Source organism: Vipera berus (assembly GCF_964194415.1).
Source record: "Vipera berus genome assembly, chromosome: 8".
NCBI classification, from domain to species: domain Eukaryota; kingdom Metazoa; phylum Chordata; class Lepidosauria; order Squamata; family Viperidae; genus Vipera; species Vipera berus.
The window spans coordinates 25,214,182-25,239,689 of NC_138211.1; the positions used below are offsets into that span (position 1 = coordinate 25,214,182).

At 45.4% G+C, this 25,508-nt stretch overlaps 2 protein-coding genes across 5 annotated transcripts; both read right to left on the reverse strand.

Moving 5' to 3' along the window:
- Positions 1 to 813: 813 nt before the first annotated feature.
- On the reverse strand, positions 814 to 10,343 carry MTHFD2 (methylenetetrahydrofolate dehydrogenase (NADP+ dependent) 2, methenyltetrahydrofolate cyclohydrolase). 2 transcript variants are annotated; one of them, XM_081333741.1, is made up of 8 exons: positions 9,422 to 10,343; positions 8,010 to 8,163; positions 7,233 to 7,355; positions 6,790 to 6,942; positions 6,052 to 6,159; positions 5,324 to 5,416; positions 4,946 to 5,071; positions 814 to 3,161 (listed from the first exon to the last, which is right to left on the reverse strand). In XM_081333741.1, exons 1-8 carry the CDS (start codon positions 9,650 to 9,652, stop codon positions 3,022 to 3,024), a joined length of 1,128 nt encoding a protein of 375 aa, XP_081189867.1. In that variant the 5' UTR covers positions 9,653 to 10,343; the 3' UTR covers positions 814 to 3,021. The 2 variants fall into 2 exon arrangements, with proteins under 2 accessions (XP_081189867.1, XP_081189868.1); XM_081333742.1 differs by having other exon boundaries at positions 8,010 to 8,194; positions 9,422 to 10,151.
- Positions 8,078 to 24,794, reverse strand: BOLA3 (bolA family member 3). 3 transcript variants are annotated; one of them, XR_014027219.1, is made up of 6 exons: positions 24,235 to 24,794; positions 23,997 to 24,123; positions 21,316 to 21,404; positions 20,847 to 20,986; positions 13,666 to 13,777; positions 12,104 to 12,807 (listed from the first exon to the last, which is right to left on the reverse strand). XR_014027219.1 is itself a non-coding variant. In XM_081333744.1 (4 exons), exons 1-4 carry the CDS (start codon positions 24,271 to 24,273, stop codon positions 20,912 to 20,914), a joined length of 330 nt encoding a protein of 109 aa, XP_081189870.1. In that variant the 5' UTR covers positions 24,274 to 24,794; the 3' UTR covers positions 17,432 to 20,911. The 3 variants fall into 3 exon arrangements, 1 of the variants encoding a protein (XP_081189870.1); XR_014027218.1 differs by lacking the exons at positions 12,104 to 12,807; positions 13,666 to 13,777 and adding an exon at positions 8,078 to 8,194; XM_081333744.1 differs by lacking the exons at positions 12,104 to 12,807; positions 13,666 to 13,777 and having other exon boundaries at positions 17,432 to 20,986.
- Between the last annotated feature and the right edge of the window lie 714 nt (positions 24,795 to 25,508).

Below are 25,508 nucleotides of genomic sequence, written 5' to 3' on the forward strand. Positions count from 1 at the left end.
GTTGCATTGACACCATGATGGCAACACAGTATTAGTGGCAAAACAGCCGGCACCATAAAATGTGAAGATACACATTTTTCTTATGGCATAGCAATGGAAGCAAAGTTGGACTTTGAAGAAGTGGGATAGATAAAATATTGACAATTTTGGATGATATTAAGACTCTTGAGAATATCATAATAGCAAGGAAAATAAACTAGGAACAAATCACCTTGAGGCAAAAATGATCAGCGAAAATTACCAAATTGTGGACACCTGAATCCTAAAGTTTTCCTAATGTAGAAAGTGAATGGACACAATTGCACCATTAAGAAACCACTAGTTTGAAGAAGGTAATACTAGAGAAAGTCTAGAACATACTATGTAATTACTAAGAATCAATATCAACTTCATGACACTTAATCCAACTTGTTTTCTTTTTCCTGGTGCCCATCCAAGTTTTGGAGCATTTCTGTTTGCTGATGACCAAAAAATAAACCAGTGTTTTTCATTGTGAATTAACATTCTAGCAGATCCCATTTCTCATTTCTGCCTTGATGATGTTCAGATTTAGGCAAGAGGCATTTTTCCAAATCCACCTGAACAAAAAAAATGCATAATATTCTGTTGGCTCATAAGGCAAGTACCACACTCTGAGAAGGTATGTTTTCTTGTGTTTCTCTCATAAGACAGCCAGAAATTTTACTATAATTTTGCAATTGTGAACAAAGTGGGAAGTCCTGCTGTCATTTAAACTTTTATTTATTTGCATTAAAGAAAAACCAGAATTGAACCAATATAGAATCTCCCAAACAAAATCCTTGGTTCTATATCTGAAATTACATCTTTTATTTCTTATTTTACAAATTTCATGTCCCTTTTTAAAAAAAAAATTGGAATTGGAGGGTTTACAGGTATGTATAAAAAGAAACAATATCTCAAGCCGTGGTGGTGCAACTGTTAGAATACACTACTGCAGGCTAATTCTGCTGATTGCCAGTTTGATCCTGACCATTTCAAGGTTGACTCAGCCTTCCAAGGTTGGTAAAATGAGGACCGACCCAAACTCTCGGGGGGGCAACATGCTGTTATAAACCATTGAAAGTGCCTTAAAGCACTGTGGAGCGGCATATAAGCCTAAGTGCTATTGCTATAGCCTTAGAAAACTAGTCCTGCAAAAGTTCCTGACTCTTTTAGGATTAGATGCTCATCTTCCCTTTCCTGCTGACCTTGCCATGAACCTGTTTCCTAAACCACTTCAGAGGGCACATTCTCCTGATACTGCTTCCCGCCCCCCTGCCCCCCCCCCCCCCGTCTGTTGCAAAGACAGCCTGGAATCCTCTTTTGTAACTCTGCTGCTAAAGGCTTCTCCTCCTCTTTCCATTCTGCCACCGAGTCATCTTTACTCATTTTTCTTCAGCAATTTTCTCCCAATAGGGTCTCCGATCACTTTCCTCTCAGGCAATTTTGACTAGAACTGGGCTTACCCAGGTTTGGGGGGTTACTGAATTGGTCAAAAAACATCAATGCACCTAAATGCATGTGCATCTTCCAGATCAATATGCCCGTATCAAAGAGGGTCTCCCGTGCACATCAGTGCTCTCAAGACGGGAACTGGCTGGAGCAAGGATCAGTGAAGCGAGAGAAAGCAATGAGCCTGTCCACAGTACCGGCTTTTCATCATGTTGCCACATCATGCACCAATGCCCCTTTGGGGTTGAGCAGCTTGAGGGGCTGCGCAAACCAGTCACCCCCACCTAATGTTTGGTGGGACACCTGAGGGAGCAAGGCAAAGCTGCGGGTACCATCCCTGTCCTGGCTGACAGCCCAGGTTCCCATCAAAAGTCAAGCCAGACAAAAGAGAATTTCCAGTTTCCGCAGCCAGTGAAGCCAAGGGGTGCGGGAACCCCTGGAGTTACCTGTTCAAAGGAGAAAAGGATCCAGCTATCCTGAAAATCCCACATGAAATCCATGGCAAACACGGCCTGGCCTTAGGATGGGGACAACAAATTACGCTGACGCACTTTTCTGCCAATCCCGGGATGGCGGAAAAATCCATTAATTTGGCCAGAAGGAAATACACACGGCTCTGCAGAATCTGGATAAATACACGTTCCTTATTCCTGGTTACTAGAGCAGCAGTATGTGTGATATGTTCTAAGGCTTGTGCGACAGGGTGTCTAATTCACAGCTACAGCCTTCTTCAGTCTGGACTGGAATCCCTAGAATGGGTTGGGCAGCTGCATAAAATCAAAGGGTATCTTTAATCCATCCAGGGGAGGGGTATGCTAGCCAGGGCCCTCGCAGCAGAGGGAACCTGCAATGTCGAGCAGAAAATGCCAATGCTTTCTCCCAGACTGCCAGCCACACCACAGCTAAGTTCAACCTGACAAAATATATGATGGAACGCAAGACTTTACAAGCAAATAACAATTGTTTTTATTCAGGTACATCCTGCAATATTACTACTTGCCAGATGAACACAAAGCAAGTTGGAATAAGAATGGAGAGCTGACCTTATTTTGTCTAAGCATCGTCAAGCTTTCAAGCCAATTCTTCCTTTAAAACAGGAAAAAATTGAGTATTGATCAGGCTATCAACTGCTTTGCTAGGCATTATCAAATATAAATATGGCTTTGTAGAAAATAGTAACCTTTGACTCCAGATTAGCTGCACTATAATCCTAATAAATAATTTATATCTTAGGTTCAGCCGAAGTTAGTCAGTTCAAGTGTATGTTAAAACATTTCTACTACAAAGACACATTTTTGGCCCTTTGTTACTCTTTCAGGCTGCCTACTTTCTCATTCAAGTTGCGTTCTCATTTCCTGCATTTCAGAATAGCAGTTTGAAAGGTTGGAATCATGTATACAACTGGCAGGAGCTGCTCTGCTTTGGAGGAAAATTGCTTTATATAAATATTGCAGAGCAGCTAGCCAAAACATTTCATCAAATAAATAAATACTGCATTGCTTCTAGGGCTTCTAGCCTATTGTTGGGAGGCAATCTGGAATGTCACTTTTGGCCACAAGAAGTCCATCATCAAGCACTGAAGGTTTCAAGATGCTGGGCTCTCAGCATTTTCTTGGCAGCAATGATGGTGTTTTTCATGAGCATAGCAACAGTCATGGGGCCGACCCCACCAGGGACTGGCGTGATGTAACTGGCTTTCTGTTTGACTCCTGAAAAAGGGGAAAGAAGAAATGCAGCATTTAGATGACAGGATCTAAGAATAACAGAACAATACTTGGAGGGTGGCTAGTCCAACCTCCTGCTCAAGCAGCCTCTTGGACAAATAAATATTCAATCTCTTCTTAAAACCTCCAGTGATGGAGCACCCTGGAGGGAAGCTGTTCCACTGGTTAATTGTTCTCACTGTCAGACAATTTATCTTTAGTTCTAGGTTGGATGTCTCTTTAGTAATCTTCCATGTTACTTCTTGTCCTGTCCTCAAGTGCTTTGGAGAATAGGTTGACCCCCTCTCCTCTGTGATAGACCCTCAAATATTGGAAGATTGCTATCATGTCCTGCAACCGTTCATCACATGCTTTAGTCTCCAGTCCCCTAATCATCTTTGTTGTTCTTCTTTGCACTCTTACTAGAGTCTCAAAGCCTTTTTGTGTGTGTCATGGTGACCAAAAGTGGATGCAGTATTCCAAGTGTGGCCTTAGTAGTGCAGTATACTTAACAGAATAAAAAAATAACAGAGTTGGAAGGGACCTTGGAAGTCTTCTAGTCCAACCCTGCTTGGGTAGGAAACCCTACACCATTTCAGAAAAATGGTTGTCCAATCTCTTTCTTAAAAACTTCCAGTGCTGGAGCATTCACAACCTGATTGTTCCACTGATTGTTGTCTCAGGAGGTTTCTCCTTAGTTCTAGGTTGCTTCTCTCCTTGACTAGTTTCCATCCATTGCTTCTTGTTCTGCCTTCAGCTGCTTTGGAGAATAGGCGGACTCCCCCACCCTTCTCTGTGGCAGCCCCTGAGATATTGGAAGACTGCTATCATGTCACCCCTCGTCCTTCTCTTCATTAAGCTAGACATACCCAATTCTAGCAGCCGTTCCTTGTATGTTTTAGCCTCCAGTCTCCTAATCATCTTTGTTGCTCTTCTCTGCACTCTTTCCAGAGTCTCTTTTTTACATCGTGGTGACCAAACCGGATGCAGTATTCCAGGTGTGGCCTTACCAAGGCATTGTAAAGTGGTATTAACACTTCACGTGATCTTGATTCTATCCCTGTTAATGCAGCCTAGGACTGTGTTGGCTTTTTTGACAGCTGGCTCATATTTAAGTGATTGTCCACTAGGACACCTAAAACCCTCTCACAATTACTGCTGTTGAGCCAAGTACCTCATATTCTATAACTGTGCATTTAGTTTTTCTTGCCTGTGTAAAACCTTACTTTTCTCACCACTGAACTGCATTGCACTGAATTTCTGAATTGCAAGAAAGTCCCTTGTCTTGTAACTAAGTTCCCCGTTAATAGAATATCCTTCTGCAACAGCCCTCCCCCTTTTCACAATGGCCTCCAGCTTTTGTTAGGCTCCAAATGATACACACTTCTTCTCTGAACATGTGCCCTGAACTACTGAAATAAGATCACATACAGAGATCCACAATAAATTTCCAAATTGCATAACCTGCCAAAAGCTTTTCCCAATACAGAGAGATCCAGTATAAAGTTACAGGAAAGAACTACAGGCTCCGGGGACAAAGTATTTACTAGTTAGTTATATTACCACCAACTTCATTTCCTGCCATTTGGAAAAGTAATGCAAGTTGTCCAAAGATTCGCTGTCTAACTTGCCCAAAACTACATCTTACCTTCTGCCTTGGAGTGAGCTTGTAGAGGCAGGTGACATTACAGCTCCAGTAGCTGAAACTGGCCACCAACATCCTCCTGTCAGAATGCAGCCACAAATCTTCGGTCAAGAAGGGATTTAGACCTTACAAATCAATTGCCTACCTTCAAAATCCACATCTCCAACAAGTTTTGGCTTGGCGGTGACAGGATCCTGGATTCTGTTTATGCCAACATCGATTACAGCAGCTCCTTCTTTGATCATATCAGCTGTAATCAGATTGGGAATGCCTGTAAGTTAACAAAACAGTTAATGTAAGAAACTACCATGGTTTGCTTCCTGAATTGAAAGAAAGATAGAAAACGCAGATCCACGGCCAGGCCTTTGGTTTGGGACCCCTCCCAAGAGGCTCCGCATTGCTTCCCAGAATGCAGCAGGATCCCTGCCAAGGGCTTCCTAGCACTGTCACTTGGGGGGTCAACAGCTTCCCCCAGGAAGTTTTTTTCAACTTTCTTTCCCAAACAAGCCGTTCAAGATCTTACCTGCAGCTGCAACCACAATGTCAGCAAGGATTGTGTGCTGTTTGAGCTGCTCTTTTGGAGTGTAGCGGTGAGAAATTGTTACCGTTGCATCCCCTAAAAATAATAAAATACAATAACATAATAAAAATAACAATAACGATGGAGCCATTTACTCTGGACCCATTTAATAGCCATACAAAGCAGAAATGAACGAAGCTCACGTTTGCTAGAGAGCCTGAAAGTTTTGCAAACCACTTGCTAAATTTCTGCATCATAATCGGCAGCAGCAGCAACTAGAATAGATGCTAGGATCAAGATCTGGGATGGTTTGGGATGAGAGGACCATAAATTCTGTCCTGCTCAAAACAACTCTTGGACTAAGCAATCCAGCTTATAACAGGAAGCCCCTCGGACCAGGCTACAGTTGAGGGATCTTGCGGGTTTGCACAGGCCTGAGAAGACAACTGATCCCAAGAGATCAAAGTGCAGGGATAGCAGCCTGCTCCCTCCCCCCCCCCCAAACTGGCCAATCACATCTGCCCTCCTGTTCAGAGGGCTCTTGATTCCAAGAACCCAGCGCCTTGGAAATGCGACAACACAAAGACACAACGCCCTGCTCTCTGCCTGCTTTGACTTTTAGGCCGCAAGCTGGCTCCTTGGCCACGTCACCCCTCCTGAAAAGTGCCTCCACGTGCCACAATGAGGACAAACACATCTCAACTGTGCGTTAGCCCCTCTGCACCCCTCACCTCCTGGGCGCTCGTGCCGTCCGTCGGTGTGGAGCAGCATTGCAATGGGCATGCCAACGTTCTTGGATCGCCCAGCCACCACGACGTTCTTGCCCAGGGTTGGGATCCCTGCAACAGAGCACACAAAGAAGGCCCTCCTGAGAATGTCCCCATCAGGAGGAGAAGCAAAACCAACAGCGTACAGGGAGTCCTCGACTTACGACCACAACTGAGCCCAAAATTTATGTTGCTATGTGGGAAATCCGTTTGAGAGAGTTTTGCCCCATTTTACAACTTTTCTTGCCACACCTTTTAAATGAGCGACTGCAGTTGTTGAACTAGTAACCGTGTTCTTAAGGGAAACTGGCTTTCCCACCGACTTTACCTTCAGAAGGTGGGAAAAAAGGATGACTCCAGGATGCTGCAACCGACGTAAATAGGAGTGTCAGTCATCAAGCATCCAAATGTAAATCAGGCGACCCTGGGGACGCTGCAACGGTCTTAACTTTGAGAAATAGTCATAAGTTCCTTTCAGTGCCGCTGTAGCTTTGAACAGTCACTAAGCGAACTGCAGTAAGTCGAGGACTACCTGTACTCCACAGTTCTTTACAGGAGTCCGAGTGGCTTTCAGGGTGAACCCTGTTGCCCCCCCCCCAACAATCTGGGTCGTTTTACTGGCCTCAGAAGGATGGAAGGCTGAGTCAGCCTGCAATGCTGCATTCTGACCACTGTGCCGCAGGATCTGAACCCTGATCCTACCTGTCCTCTTGATGATCTCCCACACGCCCCAAGGCGTGGCGGGCAACATGGAATACTGGTCCAAGCACATGCGGCCTACATTCACCACATGGAATCCGTCCACATCCTTCTCAGGGTTCACAGCATTGCAGATCTTTCGCTCGTCAATATGCTCTGCAAGAAAGGGGAGGCCCTCCGTGTGACGGATCTCATATGTCTGACCACAGAATGGGACACCGGCAAGGAGAGTTAACCACACGTGACAGTCTTCCTTAAGAAGAGTGCAAAATGTTGCCAGATGCTAGGAATTAGTCTGGAAGAGGGTTACTGCACAAAGTGCAATTGACTGGACTTGCAAAACTCAGAAGGGACAGGGCACCTCACAGTTCAACTCGGAGCATTCCAAAGGTCAGGAATGTCCGATACAAATCCGCCCCCCCCCAAAAAAAACAGGACTTGCTTACCTGGTAAAGGAAGCTGCACAAGCAAGCCATCGACGTTGGTATCGTGGTTTAGTTTGACAATTAAATCAAGCAGCTCCTCCTCTGTGACCGAGGCCGGTTTGAGGATTGTCTCACTACTAATTCCTGCAAGGAACAAATGCAATATAAGGAGATGGAAGTTACTCGAAACACCAGTTGGTGTGGCCCAGAATAGAAGAGGCTGGCAACACGCAATTCAGGAACACCTCTCAGCAGCTGTCCGAGATCCTCCTTTAGGACCGCAGTCCTAGCTGCTGCAACCACGTCTACCGTTGCAGGAACAACCCAGAGAGCAGCTTTGAATGACAAACCCTCCTGCAAGGTCCATCCTCATCTGCCGTAAAACACTGAAGGGCCTGAAATATCCTGTCCAGTTGCTAAATTATGTTTCCCAGCTGTAAGACTTTGGAATCACTACCAAAGTAGGAGAGTCCAACTCTGATTGAGATTTATACTGCATTGGGTTGTTTTATGATCTGGGCTTGAACTGTTCTAAAATCTGCACGTTACAATTACTGACTCTGACATGAAGCTGCAACACCAGTCCGTCTCCAAGAGGAGGGGGCAGATGAACCCTCCAGACAACCCCACCCTTTCTTCCTCTGAAGAGCAGCCCCACAGAACTGCTCAAGCAAGCGCTGCCTGGCAGAAGCCCAGAGACGTGGTGGGCAGACACCCCAGAGTTAGCCTACCCCACTCCCTACAGCGAAGAAAGAGCCTCAACGGCTAGCTGGGAAAAGTCAGCTCAGGCAAACTCACCCACGTCAGCGGCTGCTCGGGTCTTGTTCAGCACATAGGAGTGGCTGGCGGGGTTTTCTCCCACTAGAACCACGCTGAGATGGGGCCTTTTGTGGCCAGCAGCAACCCACTGTTCCACTTCGTGGCAGGCTTCTTGCCTAATCTGCCGGGCCAGCTTCTGTCCAGAAATGACAACTGCTTCATTCCTGCAAAGGGGGAGCTCTTCAGACTTGCCAGAATCGAGCCTCGGTTTTCCTAAGCAGCCCAGGCTTTTTGTGCGCACTGTCCCCAGTTGACAAACACGGGGCCAGATAAAGCGAATGCACCCAACGCTCACTCCGAAGTTGCTTCTCTGCAGGGGGAGGCCACACACAGCCCCTCAGCAGGAAGGTGGTGGCTGCCCAACTTCGGAGCTGCGCCCCAACTGGGTGGCCGGAGCCAGGACGCCCAGGAACCTCCCTCTGAGGCTGTCAGGTACCACCTTGCACAGGCTGTGGCATCCTAGGCAGAGACGGCTGAGAGAGATCTGAACTAGGGGTGGGAGGCTCTGATGTTTGGTTTCTCCTGGTACCAAACGTCCTCTTTGCTTAATACCCCGCTTCCTGGTGTACGCAGGTTTTCTCTACACCCTTCACACAGGAGTCTTAATAGAGCTTTGCTCTCTCTCCTTCTGAGGTTTCCCAAAGCTGCTGTCGCCACTGAGCACCCTGTTCAACCAAGCTGCTCCTGGGCAATTCAGGGACTTGTGCGCTCAGCTTAGAAGGCCTGGAAAGGCTTTCAGACGACCCCATTACTGGAGAGGGCAAACTGTGGCGATCAGAGCTCGCTTCTTACTGGGGCGTTGAGTTGATCTCCTTGCAAAAAGCGCACGAGCCAAGCGACCCGCCCGGGCTGCGCGCCTCCTGCTTTCGGGATAACGAGCTCCCCACTCGCAACTAGGCTGCCGACGTTGTCCTGCACCGACACGGTTTCCGCGGGGGCGAGGAAAGGGAAAGGCCCGCCGGGGGGCTCCGGGGCAGGGCGCGCAGCCCAGGCAGCGAGCGGGGGGAGCTCCGAGCCGGCGACCTTTGCCCGGGAGGGGCTCTGGGACCGGCACCCACCAGCCGCAGCCGGCTTTGGGCAGGACTCGGACCCGCTCGGCGCTCCCGCCGGGCAGCCCTCCCGGCCCGCTTCCTCCGCCGCCCCGCCTGCTCCGCCAGCGCCGCCGGGGGGGGAGGGAGGGGGGGGCGGGCGGGCGGTGCAAGCGGCCCGCAAGATTTCATCAGCCTGCAGCGCGGCGAGCGGCCGCTAGGGGGCCCGGCGCGCTCCCATCCTCCGCCAGCCCGGCGCGGCTCGGGCACCCCCGAGAGGCAGCCGCCGAAGGAGCGGGAGCCCCGGGCGGCGCCCTCCGGAGGCTCTCCCAGCGGAGCCCGAATCGCAGCCCCTTCGCTTACCTGGCAGCTGTCAGGTGCAGCCGGCGCGCGGCCCTCGGCAGGCGTCTGCAGCCGCAGCCCCCGCCCAGAGCGGCCTGGGCGGAGACTCGGAGGAGCAAGCGCGGGGAGCCCAGGGGCGCCATAGCACGAGCCGCACGTAAGCCGCGGCGGAGGAGGAGGAATGGCTGAAGGCGGGGGAGCCCCCTTATAACAACTCCGTCGGGCGACTCCGCCCCGCCCCCGCGGCGCCATTGGCTGAACGGGGAGACGGCTCTTGCGCAGGTGATGACGACCGCGAGGAACTCGGCGATTGGCGAAGGGAAAAAGTGACGCAGCCGACGGATCGACGAGGACAAAAGGCGGGCCGAGGAGGTCGCCGTGAATTCCGATTTGCCAAGCGGGGCAAGCGCCGGGCTGATTGGCTCGCGGTCCCCCCCCTCCGCCCCCGCGCAGCCTGAGTTTGAGCTGAGGGAAAGAGGCTGCTCTTACGGGCGAGGCTCCCGAAGAAGGACTAGCCGCGCCCGGGATACCCCGCGGGGATCTCGCGTGCTAAGGGATTTGCTGTCTACAATTTACAAAGGAAATTACCCGGAAGTTTTCTAAGGCTGCCTTTACAAATCGACGCTGACTTTTAGTGTTAACGATTTTTTCAAAATGTATAAATTGTTTTGCAGTTTCCTGTAATTTTTTTTTCTCGGAACGTATTAAAATGACTAATTCCTAACCCTTTTTTCTCCTTCTGAAAAAAGGGACAAGATTTGTCCTCCTCGACCTATCGATGCTCCAAGAGTTCCTAAAGATAATAGTATATATAAACTTTAGCCATACCAATCAAGAAAACAATATTACTAATAGCAAATGACAGTGGGGAAAACCTTGAAAAATATAATAAATTATTGCACCAAAAACACAGTAACTACCTAAGTTTGGCAACATTCCTAGATAAAATGGTTTTTAAAAAAGCTTAAATTTTCACACATACCATTGTTTCAGATCAGATAAAGCCTTCCATTTTCTTTTAGCCAGAACTCAAGACCCAGAAGTCCAGATGGTAAATTCAAAATATTTGAAATATAGCTAAGAAAAGCATAACTATCTTTGTTACACAAATGATCAATTCAGAATCATAGTAACAATTTTATTAATTTTAGTTCCAAATGTGGCAAGAATTAAGTCAAATCCAATAATGGGACAAGTTCAAATTACTTCTAGCTCCTAAATTGCATATCCAGCAAAATTAGCATTATTAGCATTATCACTATTGAACGTTCTCTGAGATATCAAATGTACTCAGTTTATTAACTTTAAGATCAAGGAAGTTAACTTCTTGTCCTTTAAAAAACAACCTTTCACTATTTATCTGGATTACCATAAATGGTGCATCAATTGTTAGTTTCATCAACTTCCAATAAAAGGGTGACTGGTTTGAAGCAGCAGCTGATTCTTCCCAACCCATGAAAGCTTTTAGTAACAGCTACGCAATCTGCATCAAACTGCTGAAATCACAAATGTTCAGGCTGAATAATTTCCCCCAAAGCACTCTGGGATCAGAAATTTTGTCATTCTCTGAAAATGTGAAAAAGACATTTCCTCAGCACCCTGTTGACCAAAGTAGTAGAGTTGCGAGAGTCCCAGTTTAGCTAACAAACAATATACTGGAGTTATTTTCATAAATGGTCAAAATTGCATCTTTAGCCCGTATCGGTACTTTCCAGTCATGGCGCATTCAGTGTTGACATTCTAAACTATCCCCACAAATCATTCAAGGTCAGTAGGTACCGTATCCCATGACTACTTTTCCAGAAGCTTTAGTCAAAATCCTGCTCCTCTTTATTGCCAAGGGAACTGCACTTCCTTTCCTACAGATAGTGAGCAGCTGCTAAGCTATATCCTTTCCTTTTATACTGAACCCACATAAAGAAGCTCTTTAGAAAGGGAAGTTTTTGAATTTGCATGACACCAAGCTGGTGGGAAGAGCAACCATTCCAGAAGATAGGCTCAAGATCCAGAAGGAACTCAACAGACTTGGAACACTGACCCCTATCTAACCAAATGAAATTCAAGGGTGAGAAAGGTACGGTTTTACACTTAGGCAACTACACAGGTACAGAATAGGTGGTACCTGGTTCAATAACATCTAGGAGTCCTAGTGGACAATCACTTAAATAAGAGTCAGCATTGTGCTGCAGCAGCCAAGGAAGCCAATAGAATCCTACGGTGCATTAACAGAGGGATAGAACCAAGCAGTGGCGTAGCGTGGGGGGTGCAGGGGGGGCCGGCCGCACCGGGCGCAACATCTGGGGGGGCGCGACCGGCGGGCTAGGGCAAGGCTGCTCGCGAGCGAGGGGTATCTGTGCCTGCGCCGACACAGAAACGCTTCTCTCTCCGGGTGGGGGAAGGCTCGGCGGCTCCCTGGGTCTATATACGCCTCTGTATGCGCACGCCGCCGCGCGCTCCCACGAACGAGAAAGAAAGAACGGCAGCGGCGGCGTCTGCGAGCCTCGCCAGCGGCGGCATTCCTCGGTGTGGGCGTGCCTGCGTCTTTGGGTGTGAGGCTTTCGGAGAGGCTGCTGTTCTGAACCAGCCCTCTTCTGGCCTTGTAATAAGGCAAACCCCTATTCAGAAAGAAGAGACTGGAGAGCGTCCAAGGCTAAAAGGCATCTGCCAAGATTTATTACGCAGTTAACAAAAACACTAGAGCTTGTCTTCTCAAGCGGAAAAGTTGCTTTCAGCAACCAGCCCCTCCCCAAACACTCCTTTTATAGAGAGCTCAGGGCGTGGTCTCCCTGTGCCTCCTCCCGAGGAGTCCCGCAGCCTTTCTTTGTTTGTTCCTGCTCGACTGCCTCCTGCGTCGGGCGTCCTTGAACAGGGCCAGCTGTGGGTCATCTTCCTCCGCACTCTCGGGCTCACGCAGCTGAGAAGAGGTCCCCGGCTGAGGGCTCTGCAAAGCCTCCAAACCATCATCAGCCGGTTCGTTTCCCTCCTCCCCCTCATCTGAGTCCTCCGATACATCGGAGCCGGCTGTCGGACCCACAGGCTGGCCCTGAGTCACAACAGCTGCCTTTGGCTCCTGGTACTTGCAGCCGGTGTAAAAGAACAAGTCTGTGAAAGCGGGCGAGAATTTCAGGGGGGTGGGGGGGGACGGGAGATCGCGGGAGGCTCGATTCTTCTTACGCCAGGGGGGTGCCAGGCGTGCGGTGCGAGAGCGAGGGGGCGCAAATTACTTGCCTTGCCCCGGGTGCTGACAACCCACGCTACGCCACTGGAACCAAGATCACGTGAAGTGTTAGTACCGCTTTATGATGCCTTGGTAAGACCACGCTTGGAATATTATATTGTTTTGGTTGCCACAATATTGATGTTGAGATCAGTATTGATATTGATGTTGATATTGAAATGTTGAATCTCTAGAAAGTGCAGAGAAGAACAACAAAGACGATTAGAGGGCCGAAGGCTAAAATATAGGAAAAAAGGTTGCAGGAATTGGATATGTCTAGTCTAATGAAAAGAAGGACTAGGGATGACATGATAGCAGTGTTCAAATATCTGCCACAAAGAAGAGGGGATCAATCTTGTCCAAAGCACCTGAAAGCAGAAGAAGCAGCAATGGATGGAAAGTAATCAAGGAGAGAAGCAACCCAGAACTAAGGAGAAATTTCCTGACAGTGATAATAATCAGTTGGACAACGTGCCTTCAGAAATTATGGATGCTCCATCACTGGAGGTTTAAAAGAAGAGAATGCACAGCCATTTGTCTGAAATGGTATAGGATCACCTGCTTGTGCAGGGGGTTGGACTAGAAGACCTCCAAGGTCCCTTCTAACTCTATTATTCTGTTTTTCAGTTTGTCTTGATTTGCTGAATTCGCCACCATGCCGGAGGAAAACTGCACAAACATGAATAGTTATCCCTGTGAAGCAGTTCCATCTTGTTCCATTGAAAGAGGTAACAAAGCACCATTATAACTAAGATCCCAGCAGATTAAGGGGTAAGGAACCTGGTGACCGCTGGTGCACTCTTAAGCACCAGCAGTCATGGCTGAAACTGCAGATGCCATGCCCCAGTCCCAGTCCCAATTTGAGAACTATACATCGACCCAAGAGCACTCACATCTAAAGCATCAGATTTAAAAACCCATTTCCAAAACCCCATTTCCAAACCCATTGTCCTCCAGAGTCTGAGGGGTTATCAGACCTGAAATCCAGTTAATCTGGATTGGATCACACTGTTGCTGTCAAGATCCTAATTGTCACTATTCAACTTACGATAATGAAGGAAAACCTCGGAAGGCCTGTCATGGTTTGGCCCAGATGAATTTGTTTTGACAAACACTGTTCTGGAACTGATTATATCTTTTCTTGCCGGCAAAGGAGAAATCTGGAATTCATAGTGAATGCAATTAATAGGCAAGTATGTTTCCCAGTATAAAATGTGACATGATTCTGTATAGCTTCTACAAATGTCAACATTGTACAAAATCAGCGCTTGTGAGGAATATGTTTGTGCTGTGCTGGTTTGTTTTGCTAGAATGAGTCTTCATGCTGAATCTATAAACTACTAAAACTCTTTGTGTCTGTAACCTTTAACGAGGTGAAATGGTGCATCATAAGGCAACAGTTTATGAGCTAAGATACCTCAGATAGGCCAAGTTACACAATGCATCCAAAATCTAGGATCCATGACTTCTGCGAGATTGAAATTTAGCCAATTAGTGGTCACTTCAGTGACGCCATGCTGCTGTGCCACTGCCTGGAAGTTCAGTAGCCCATTCCTACCCCAGCTGTCCAGAGGCCAGGCAGAAGACTGGCCCCTCCTTTGGCTGCTGAAAATCAGGTAGACTGCTCCTGCCCTAGCTCTCAGGAGCCTGGGCAGACTGTTCCAGCACTCAGCCATGGCCAAGGTGGCAGATACTCAGAAGTCACTCCTGCTCCCGCTGCTTTTTTGGCCCTTGGTCATTCCGTTTCTCTGCTTAGGTAAAAAAACAAAAACCTTTGAAATGATGACCCAACAGGTCATGGGTTGTTTAATTACAGATGAAATCAAAGGAAGATTCTTTTTTCATTGTACTAAGGACCCATGTGGGTGTCAGGACCCACCACAATCCACATCTTAGGAAAGAAGAACTCTTGGAGACAGGATGGTCCAAACAGGAACTTTTACTAAAATATGATAGACAGTGGATAATCTAGACAAGATCTGGAAACTGTGTCGCAGATTGATACTTTTTTTTTTATTGAAAAGTTTTAACATACAATTTTTCCCTTAAAAATCCCCCCTCCCCCTCCCTTCCCCCTCCCCCCCTTCCTCTCCCCCCTCCCCCCCTCCCCCCCCCAACTTCCCAGAGCTAGATACAAGGTATATATAAAAAAAAACAATCATAAACAACCATATACTAGCAACCATAAACTCTAAAATCTATCACTCTCTAGCTTATATAGGATAAAACAAACCTTAGTAATATTAAATATATATAAAAAAAACTAAGAAAAAGAAAAAAAGAAAGAAGACTTATTCAAATATAAAACTTCTTAACCCTATACTTATTCTGGATAAACTCAAGCCATTTTCTCCCTTCCATAATATAGCGTTCTTGCAAGTAATCTTTCAAATAGGCCGAAATCTTCGCCATTTCAACCAGATCGGAAACCTTTGAAGTCCACTCTTCTATAGTCGGCAGTTCCTCTTTCTTCCAGTACTAACCTATCAAAAGTCTTGCTGCCGTAATTAAATTCAACATCAACTTAGTGTCCACAACTGTAACATCTGTAATTATTCCCAACAAACATCCCTCCGTTTAAAAATCTTCTGTATGTTCCACCAGACTTTTATCCGAAAAGCCTTAACCTTTTTACAAGTCCACCATATATGAAAATATATTGCGTCTTCATCACCGCACCTCCAACATTTAGGCTAATAATTCAGATACATACTTAGCGTTTTAAGATCTAAATACCATCTATAAAACATTTTGTAAAAATTCTCTCCTAGATTTCAAGCTTGTGTAAATTTTACATTCCTCACCCAAATCTTTTCCCACCTCCCACTACTTGGCTGTAAGTACGTTGTGAAAGTTCCATAGACTTCTGCTGATCTTGTTCTTTTATCTTTTTTGATCGTTTTAAAGCAGCACGCGTCACCCTCTGTTCTCTGGGATCATCCAAAGATGTTATAACTTGATCTCCTCCAGCACCATTCTCCTCTATCTGTCCATCTTCAGCCTCTTGATGTTCTCCTTCTCCAGATCCCTTTGCAGCTTCCAAAAGTGTTAATGGGGTTGCTTTTAAAACATTATTGTAAAAATCACGCGCTTGCATCACAGTAACCAGACGGTACCTTTTACCTTCATGCATCACCATCAACCCAGCTGGGATCTCCCATCTGAACCTTATATCTCGTTGCTTGAGCTCTTGCACAAGAAATGTAAAATCCTTCCTTCTCCTTAAAATCTTTGGAGGAATTTCTTTTAAAACCAGAACTTCTTGATCAGCAATCACAACTTTAGTATCATAGGCAGCTTGTATAACTTCATCTCTAATTTCCCTTTTTGCAAAATAAACCACCACATCTCTAGGCAACTTTCTCTGTCTAGCAATCCATGAGTTCACACGAAACACTTTATCCATGCCTCCTTTTATTTCAGATGCTGGCTGTTTCAATACCACTTCGAGAGCCTCAGAAACCAGCTGCTTTAGATCTTCCTTAATATTCTCCTTTAAACCTCTGATTCTAATAGCAAACTGCATCTGGAAATATTGAGCAAGACTCAATTCTCTATCCATTTTGTCTCTTAAATCTTCATTCTCCAATACTTTTGCTTCTAATATGGCATTCTTTTGAGTCAAATCTTCCACTTTTTCATCCAAATCTTCCACACATTCAGCCACTTTATACACTGAAGCCAAAATGTCTGCCTTCATCACACTGAACTTCTGTTCCATCCTCTCCTCCATTCTCTCCTCCAACTTCTCCAATTTCTCCTCCATCTGTGCAAATTTATCACCCATTGATTCCAAAATTACCTGGGTATGTTTTTCAAGAGCATCTTGTAAATCCTTCGATGTCAATACATCCGGAGGATGCAATGCCTGCAATGATGATTGTTGCACCGGAGAAGTTCCAGCACTCCGAAGAGTTTTAGGGGGAGGTTTAGCCGCCATCTTTTACTTTCAATTGTGACGCACTTTCACTTTAAGTTTAAAAAGTCCATCAAGCTCGAGAGTAAAATAAAATAATCCTCTTCACCTTTTCCTCTTGTACCGCTCTGCCTGCTCTTTTTATTCCATAGTCCTTCCTTCAGGCAGGGGTGGTCGCAGACGCCTGGCTCTGCTCCATGAAATCAGGAGCAGAGGCGCTGGCCAGCTGGGAGCGACCCAGGCTACGGGGGAGTTCGATCCTTCAGCCGCCCAAGCTGCAAGCTCAGGCGGCCCCGGAGAACTCGACCCCTACCTGGGGCCTCACCCCCTCCTCTTCTCCCAAGGAGGGGGCTTCAAATTCGCCCGAACAGCTGATCGGCGCTGTTTCGGGCGAAAATCACTCAGCTGAGCCGCGGGCAGCCCGGGAAGGCTGTCTCCGGCGCCGCGCAGCCACTGGAAGTCGCAGATTGATACTTTTAAAGTGTCCCTGAGTAAAAACCCCTCCCCTCAGTCCATTTGGTCAGTACCGGATCAGTCAAGTTTCAGGTGTCAAAAGCTTTCATGGGAAAAGGGATCTTCCATGCATTTACAATATTTGCTTCCTTCCCTTCAAATTCCAATAGGAGATACAAACCAGATTCCCCTTCCCTCTTTCTTTGTTGTTCTCAGTTCAAAGGTTCTTTCCTGATCTTTGATGATGGCCCCCAGGCAGGCTGAATAAACAACCTTGCATCTAATGGATAGGTAAAAGGTAAAGGTTCCCCCGTACATGCGTGCTAGTCGTTTCCAACTCTAGGGGCCGGTGCTCATCTCCGTTTCAAAGCCGAAGAGCCAACGCTTGTCCGAGGACGTCTCCGTGGTCATGTGGCCGGCATAACTAGACACCAAAGGTGCACGGAACGCTGTTACCTTCCCACCGTAGTGGTTCCTATTTTTCTACTTGCATTTTTACGTGCTTTCGAACTGCTAGGTTGGCAGAAGCTGGGACGAGTAACAGGTGCTCACTCTGTTACGAGGCACTTGGGATTCGACCCGCCAAACTGCCGACTTTCTGATCGACAAGCTCAGCTTCCTAACCCACTGAGCCACCACGTCCCTTATCTAATGGCCAATTAACATCTTCTCTTCCCCTCCTTGGGAATGGCAGAATCCAGTAAGGGGGTGAGATTTAGATTTGCACAGATAGGGGGTTAGAAATGGAATATAAATGGATTCTGACAGTGGGGTTTTTTTCCAGCTCTATCCCCAATCTTTCATGCCCCCAACCCCAATATTTTCTTGTGATCAAGACATTTCTAGGAAATTTACATCTTTACTTGAAAGTCAAAGTATTGCCTGCTGAACTCAATATGGTGGTTAAACAGCCCTATTTTGCTGGACAGTTGTGCTCTGTGTCAAAGATAATCCAGGCTTATTTATATCCCACCTTTATTATTTTTTTCAAATAACACAGTGAACACACCCACTTTTCTCCCATTTTCCTCACAACATCCCTGTGAGGTGAGTTGGGTTGAGAGAACAGTTGGCTTAATTTATTTGCCATCCATCTCATAGCAAAGAAAACGGGAGCTTCCAGCATTAAATGCTTTTCATGACTAAGGCTAGGGTTAGACTAGAACTCACTGGTTTCTAGCCTAATGCCTTAATCACTAGATCAAACTGGCTCTAGTAATTCCAAATAGTTGCATAGATTGAAGAAACCACACCAGATATAAGCTGAAGCCTATTAAGAGGCATCTTTAGAGACAAAGATCCCATAAAAACTGCAGTGTAAGCTGTAAAATACACTTGAGTGTTAAAAAAAGCCATCATCCTCCCTCCCTCCAGGAAAAATAAAACACGATTAAGGATCATGATGGAAGCTTTGTACATTATTCCATAAGTAGACAGTTTATTGTCACAATGACCTCCTACAAAAACATAGCTGTATGATTTAGTCCTTCCACATAACAAAGAAGCATGTCAAGGCAACAGTATTCACATGAATGTTTATAAGCTTGGAAAGGATTAGGATACATTCAGCTTGGAGGTCTCTACTTTATGAGAGTTTGCAGATCACACAAAGTTGTGCCTGTGAGCACAGCTCTACCCCAAACTCTCAAATTATTTCCCTGAGCAGGCAGCCACTCCTGTAGGGGATGACTTCCTTGCGTGAGTGACTAAGAAGAGCTACAGAGGGTGCAACCTCTCTGCTGCAGGAGTGGGGAAAATATCTACTCACACAATACTACACTCCTGCCTCAAAATATTGAGCCCCAATATGGTGCTTCATCTTTACAGGCCCTGTGTAATGTTCATACCTTAACAGATGCTGTTCATTAATATCAGTCTATATTACATTTGATGTAATCACTAGAAGTCAAAAACAATTTGATGGCACACAATCCATCTACCCAACCTATGCGATACCCAGTTCAGAACCACAAAGTACATATGGGTCAGAAAGCTTAAGTTACTCATAAAGGCTTTTTATGTTCGACATCTGCTTAGTTCTCTCAATTAGTGGGAAAGAAAAATAAAGAATACTATTGAAATTAAAATAGTATTACTTCTAAGAGGAATATTTGTAAATGAGCTTATTTTTCTATCGTCCCCACAAATGTACAAAAAGAATACCACTCTAATAAGGAAGTATGATTCTTAAAGCTATGGCACCTTTCAAGTTCTTGTACAGTGCTCAGGCAAAGTACAAAATACAGGCAGTCCTTGGTTAATGATGGTAATGGACTGGAATTGGGAAGTCCATCACTCCATGACTCAGTCATAAAGCACGTCATCACATGACTGTGCTGGCTTATGCTAGCAACTCCAGAAGTTCCACACAGTCATTAAGTACGTTACCATTTATGACATCCTGCCAGCTTCCCCACTGACTTTACTTTTCAGAAATCAGCAGTGGAAATCCCATGACCTTGTGGCACTGTGACCATTGTAAATGTGAGCTGCTTGCCCACTGCCTGAATTGTGATCATGTGACTCCAGGGATGCTGCAACAGCCTCAAGTCTGTTCATTCACCCAGAATGACTGCTGAACAAATGCTCTTTAAACAAAGAATATCTGTAATCCTCCAAATAACGTTTTAAGCAGGCAGAGCCCTACTAGAAAGAGAATAACAGGATGTAGGGCTTAACAATTGAATTGGAAGAAAAAAACATCTTTTAAATTTAATTCCCACCTTCAGAATGCTATAATGTCAAAATATTCTTCATTAAAACTCTACCTTATTTGGTTTTGCATTTAAAGCAATAAATAAAGCAACAGATATCACCTGCTTAACAACAGAAGGAAAAAGCAGCCCTGCCCATCACAGCTAATGATGATACATTACTGGGACTGTTTAAAGATACTCTTAGAAAACTAGACTGTTCGAGAAGCAGCCTTCCTGTAAGAAAGGCTCTTTAGACTTCAAGTAATTTTAATACTTGTATTAAATTTGTATTTACTTGTTTTTACTGTTTCCCCAAAAATAAGACCTATCCCAAAACAAGCCCTAGCTTGATTTTTACACGTGTACCCAATATAAGCCCTACCCCAAATATAGGGTGAGACACACACCTAAAAATCAAGGTGGGGTGGGGGTGGGGTGGAGCTGCCCCACACACCCCGCACCCGCTTACCTTAGGACTGCCGCAGCCAGGCCTCCCATATGCCCCATCACCTATCATGCCGCTGCCTGACTTCTGTGGCCGCATGCCACATGGCACATTGCACCGCTGGCACTGTTGCGAGCAAGGAGCAGCAGCAGCACAAGCGGTGCAACCAGCATGAGCCATGTGGCCTCCTGCTGCAAGCGGCAGCGCAATGCGCCACAGGGCATGCGGTTGCAAGCAGCCGCAGAAGAACTCAGGCAGCAGCACAACATGTGTCGGGGCATGAGAGGCCTGGCTGCAGTGGTCCTAAAGTAAGACATCCCCTGAAAATAAGACCTTATGCCTCTTTTGGAAGCAAAAAAAAGACCGGGTCTTATTTTCAGGGAAACACGGTAATATTATTAACATCCCCCATTATCAGACATTTCAACAAAAGCAGCAGCAATTTATGTTATATTTCAAGTAAATTACCATCTGAGCCATGACAGAGCTTTGAATTAAAAATAAGAGCAAGATAAGGTTGCAAATATTTTTTCCTGTTCTTTCTCATTCTCGGCTTTAATACCATGGATAAGGAGACTTTCACTATAACTTCAACTAGTCTTTTTTGGGGGGAAATTATCCAATACAATTAAATGAGCTAAATGTTCAGTCTGACATAAATATTGCTGCAGAAACCAGGCATTGGTGATTGGAAGGGGGGAAAACAAAATACAACCCACTATTTTTAGGATTTTCCAGTGAGCCTCTTCTCACAACTTCTGAAAAGCACAGTTTTCGTGTGCTGTCAGTCAGTTCTGTGCTTGGGAACAGAAGTGAATATCCGCAGTCCATGCATTGTTTTAATTTCTTCACTTAGAGCCTAGAAGAAGGAAGCATTGTAAACAGTTATGCAAAAGAAAAAAAATATTTCAGGCACAAACTGGCAACATATAAAATATATAAGCTATCCACTCGTAGGATAAGAAACAAGTCCAAACACTAAATATAGCAGCTTTCCCTTTATTTATAACAGCATTTCCAGGCCACTGTTGAGAACAAGAGCTCCTGCCAATTAAAATTAGGACATCCAAACAGTGTACAAGAGTAGCAAGATAGGCATGCATGAGGTCTGGAGGAGTAAATAATAGGAAATGCTTGAAATCCAAAGTTCCCATACAATTCCCATAGCATTAAGGTCCACCCGCTTACCTGATTGACCATTTGGTGCTGCTGAATTGTTCTCTTTTCCTTAAACTCTTCTGATTCTATATGTATTTCATACATTGCTCCACAACCACCTTGACAAAATGAGTTAATTTTATCACATTTAGGGATTAATGTGCTCCAAATGTTTCAGCTGTTTAAACTTCATGTTTTTAATCTTACTAAGACTATTTTAAGTAGAGATCATATGTTCCTATCATGGGAAATAAGTATTTCATAACTGAATATAGAAAGCAATAGCTCACAAGCAGAAAATCACAAAGCTATTTGTAAATTTTAACTGTTATTTTAGGAAGCATATTTTGAATAATATGAAGCTCATTTTAGGTATCGTTCAGACTAATGTGTACTACAGATCAGTTGGATTCTCAGTTAATACCATATCTAAAAATAAATGAACATAATCATTCACATCTCCCAACTAACAACCACCTTAACCAAACTTTTTAATTATTTCTAGGGTATTTATCCAGATATTTATCCAAAATGCATTAAATAACCAAGGGTGCACACCCTAGTCTTACTCCCTCTTCAGTGTCAATTTATTTACCCATCAGTTCCGTTTACAGTATTCACTTCTCCATATTTGTACAATATTTCATCATCCAAGGAAACCTGGTTTAGTGTATTGGTGAAAGTAACAGCAAGCAATGAGGGGACTGTAAGTTCTAGTCCTGTCTTAGGCACTAAGCCAATTGGCTGACACTCATCCCTCGGAAGAAGCAATGGCAATGTGGTTTTAGCCCTCCTCATCTGCTTCCAAATCACTTTTTATTTCCCTCAGAAATGTGCATTTTCTCTATCTCTTTTAATCTTCAGTCTCTCACACCATTTTTTTCTCATCCACAGATTCTTTCATTTCACTTATTCTGCCAAGAATATTTTTTCATACAGTCAACTGGAATAATCCCATGTGCTTTTGAGATACTCACTTCACTAACATTTTATCTTTGTATTCTTACAGAAAGTGTTTGATATTCAAAGCAACGACTTTAACAGATGCTTCTATTTCATTTAGTCATTTGTTACGGTGTTTTGGTTGGGATCAAGATTTTTTATTCAACTCTCCATCAGAGGTCCATCCAAGTGTAATTTTAGAGACACCATTATGTCACTCTATTATGTCACTTTTTCTGTCCAGTGGAATATTATTCTTATCACTCTACACATATTTTAATCTACTTTTCATTAATTCTGTTGAGTAAACTACTTTTTCACAGATTTATGTTTTGTGATTATTATGGATTGTTTTATGCAGTCACTCTTCTTTATCTCATATTCAGCATATTTTTACCATCTTGTATCCTTCACAAATTATCTCATTTCTTCATTAAAAACAGTCAAACCACATATTTTTCTAAAAAGAAACTCACCAAACAATCAGCACTCTTAGTGAGATGTGGGACCTTCAAAGGCCCAGCTTTTTTACTGCCTCTCATTTTGTTCCACTTATCCACTCATATCAGAACATTTTTCTCTCCAGATTGCAGTCACTAAGAATGTTACATTATTTTTTCCAAAACTCATCTCTGCTTCTTCCATTATCACTTTTATTGAGAATAACATACACTCCTACTTTCATATGCAACTGACTTACAACGACTTAGACACCATCAATTCATACTTTCTAGCATATGTTTTAACCCATTCATTAATGAATTCATTAAACTTATTTCTTCACTTCTCTGCACTTATTCATCAATGCCATCCACAGGATCAGACCATCTTCTTTTAGATTTATTGTAGCTTACCTTTGCTTTCAAATTCACACATGCATCATATTTTTTTCATTTCAGTTATAAATTCATTTCCTGTCATTTGCTCTTCTTACCATACAATGCAAGAGGCAATCTTCCATACAGCAAGGGCATGAGTAGATCACCTAGAACAGGGGTCCCCAAGTCCCGGGCAGTGACCCACTAGCTGTTGGGAACCAGGCTAAAGAAGTGATGGGCGAGCATGCATGCTGGGGGGGGAGGAGGAGAGATGGTTCCACACGAGCAGTGGGCACATGCACACACAGCTTCACTTGTGTGCCCACTGCTTGTGCAGGGATGGTCCCTTCCCCACCACCACTGGTCCGCAAAGCCAAAAAGGTTGGGGAACTCTGACCTAGAACTTGGTCTTCACCATTCACTGTGCCTTTGGTTAATAAATGCTTTCTAAAAATCCTTTTTAGTAAGTAAGAAAAAATTTGATTTACAAGCTTCAGTTGCATGTGCAGCAACTATATGCAGTATTCCCTGCTAACTGCAAAGACTATATCAGTTTGAAGATGTTGTGCAATATACCACATGCCATATACCACTACTGAATAGATTTACCCCCAGCAAGCTGTGTCAGCTAAGAACTCTCTACAACTAAATCAATAAAATATTGCTTGCATTCTACCAACTAACAGCATATGTATTTCAGGATGTGGAGTTTTTATGTGCTGGACTCAATCTTAACCTAAGGATCAAGATTATAAATGCAACGAAACACCAATCAACGCCTTTCTTCAAATTTGACGTTGCAGCAAAACGACCACTTTGAAGGTAAGGCAAGAGCTCTGGCCGCAGCATCAGCAGACCAACTCTCCATTTCATCTCCACACCCGGCAGGAAGAGGCTCACGGAAAACCCTCAGAATAGCACAGAGATATCGGGAGAGACGTCTCTCCTCACCTGAGATATCGACGACCTTGATCGCCACAGCCCGAGGAAACTTCTCCTGAAGGACTCGGGTCACCCGGGTCTCCCCCTCGGTTTGGGAAGCCAAGGATCGCCCACCGCGGCACAGAAGAAAAGCCACCTGGTGGGAAACGGAAACCATTCTGGTTAGCAGGTTCAGCTGGATCGAAGCCCCGCGGGAGACGCTCCTCCGACTCCTCTCCGTCCCTTCGGTCGCCCCTTCGACACCCACCTTCTTCCGGCAAGCAGGGAACCAGGAACCAGCGGCCATGATGCCGAGAGGTCAGAGGCGCCGACCGATGACGTAACTCGCGTCCTCGCCGTCAAGAGGTGTGGCTGCGGGGCGCGTCGGTGACGTGACGGCGGAAGGACTGCGGCGGTCCCTGGCCTGTTGTCCCTCGCTGGCTTTCGGGAACGCCGGCCGTGGGTGGGCGGAGGGCTGCAGGAGGAGTGGGCGGAGCCTGTGGAGGGTTGGGCTCCTCCCTGGCAACGGCTCACGTGGCCCAGACAGTCCTGCCGGCCGGCGCGGTTGCCATAGCAACTGGACACGTGACCAAAATTCGGGCCGCTTGGCGACTGACGCGCTTACGACGGCCGCAGCGACCCAGGGTCACGGGATCCCCCTTCGCCACCTCCTGACGAGCGAAGTCAACGCGGGAAGGCGATTCACTTCACAACTCTGTAAAGTGCGGTGATTCGCTTAATAAATGTGGCAAGAAAATGGGGCCAAACGCAATAAATTTCTCACTTAGCAACATAAAATTTTGGGCTCAATTGTGGTGGTAAGTCGAGTACTACCTGTACTACTTTTATTATAAAAGAGCAGCATTTGGGTGTAATGGAGAAGATGCTGGCCTGGAAACCAAGAGACAGTCGGTTCTGGCTGTGTCTTAGATATAAAAGACTTTGAGACGGTTCCTTTTTCAGCCCAACCCACCTCACAGGGTTGTTGTGGTGAAAATAGGAAGCAGGAATATTAAATATGTTTACCACCTTGACCTTTTATTAAAAAATGGGATGAGAATCTAATAAGGCTACAGCGTCTGTATCTTATAAGTTTGAATGTGCTTTCCCCCTCCCTCCTGAAGAGGTTTAGTCTGAGAGGCTTTCTCAGATTACAGTTCTGACCCAGACTCAGATGTCTTTGATTTGACCAAGGGCTTGCTTGCAGCAATTCTTCCTGCCCGGCAGGCATCGAGGAATAGTGTTGCAAAGGAAGGGGTGCCTCAAGATCATCCTCCTGCAACTGGAGAAGGCAATAATGTGCCCACTTCCCATGTGATATCTGGAAATCACGTATGTGATATGTGGATAATGTGGTGCCTCTTTCACTGCCTATGCTGCCGCGTTGTGGACCAACTGAGAGGTAACTGGGACATGAAAGACAATAACTATACCATTCCAGGCAAATGGCTGTCCAATCTCTTCTTAAAAACCTCCAGTGATGGAACACCCACAACTTTTGGAGGGAAGCAATTCTTGTTCTCACTGTTGGAAATTTCTCCT

Excerpts from the sequence above, each read along its gene's own strand:
- BOLA3 (XM_081333744.1), bottom strand. The coding sequence starts at position 24,273 with ATGGCCGCTGGTTCCTGGTTCCCTGCTTGCCGGAAGAAG. Across the intron at positions 24,124-24,234 it reads TCCCTGCTTGCCGGAAGAAG|GTGGCTTTTCTTCTGTGCCG; the intron begins GTGGGTGTCGAA and ends GTTTCCCACCAG. Across the intron at positions 21,405-23,996 it reads CAAGGTCGTCGATATCTCAG|GTGGTTGTGGAGCAATGTAT; the intron begins GTGAGGAGAGAC and ends CATTTTGTCAAG.
- MTHFD2 (XM_081333741.1), bottom strand. The coding sequence starts at position 9,652 with ATGGCGCCGCGGGGGCGGGGCGGAGTCGCCCGACGGAGTTGTTATAAG. Across the intron at positions 6,160-6,789 it reads GGAGATCATCAAGAGGACAG|GGATCCCAACCCTGGGCAAG; the intron begins GTAGGATCAGGG and ends GCTCTGTTGCAG. Across the intron at positions 5,072-5,323 it reads CATTGTGGTTGCAGCTGCAG|GCATTCCCAATCTGATTACA; the intron begins GTAAGATCTTGA and ends GTTAACTTACAG.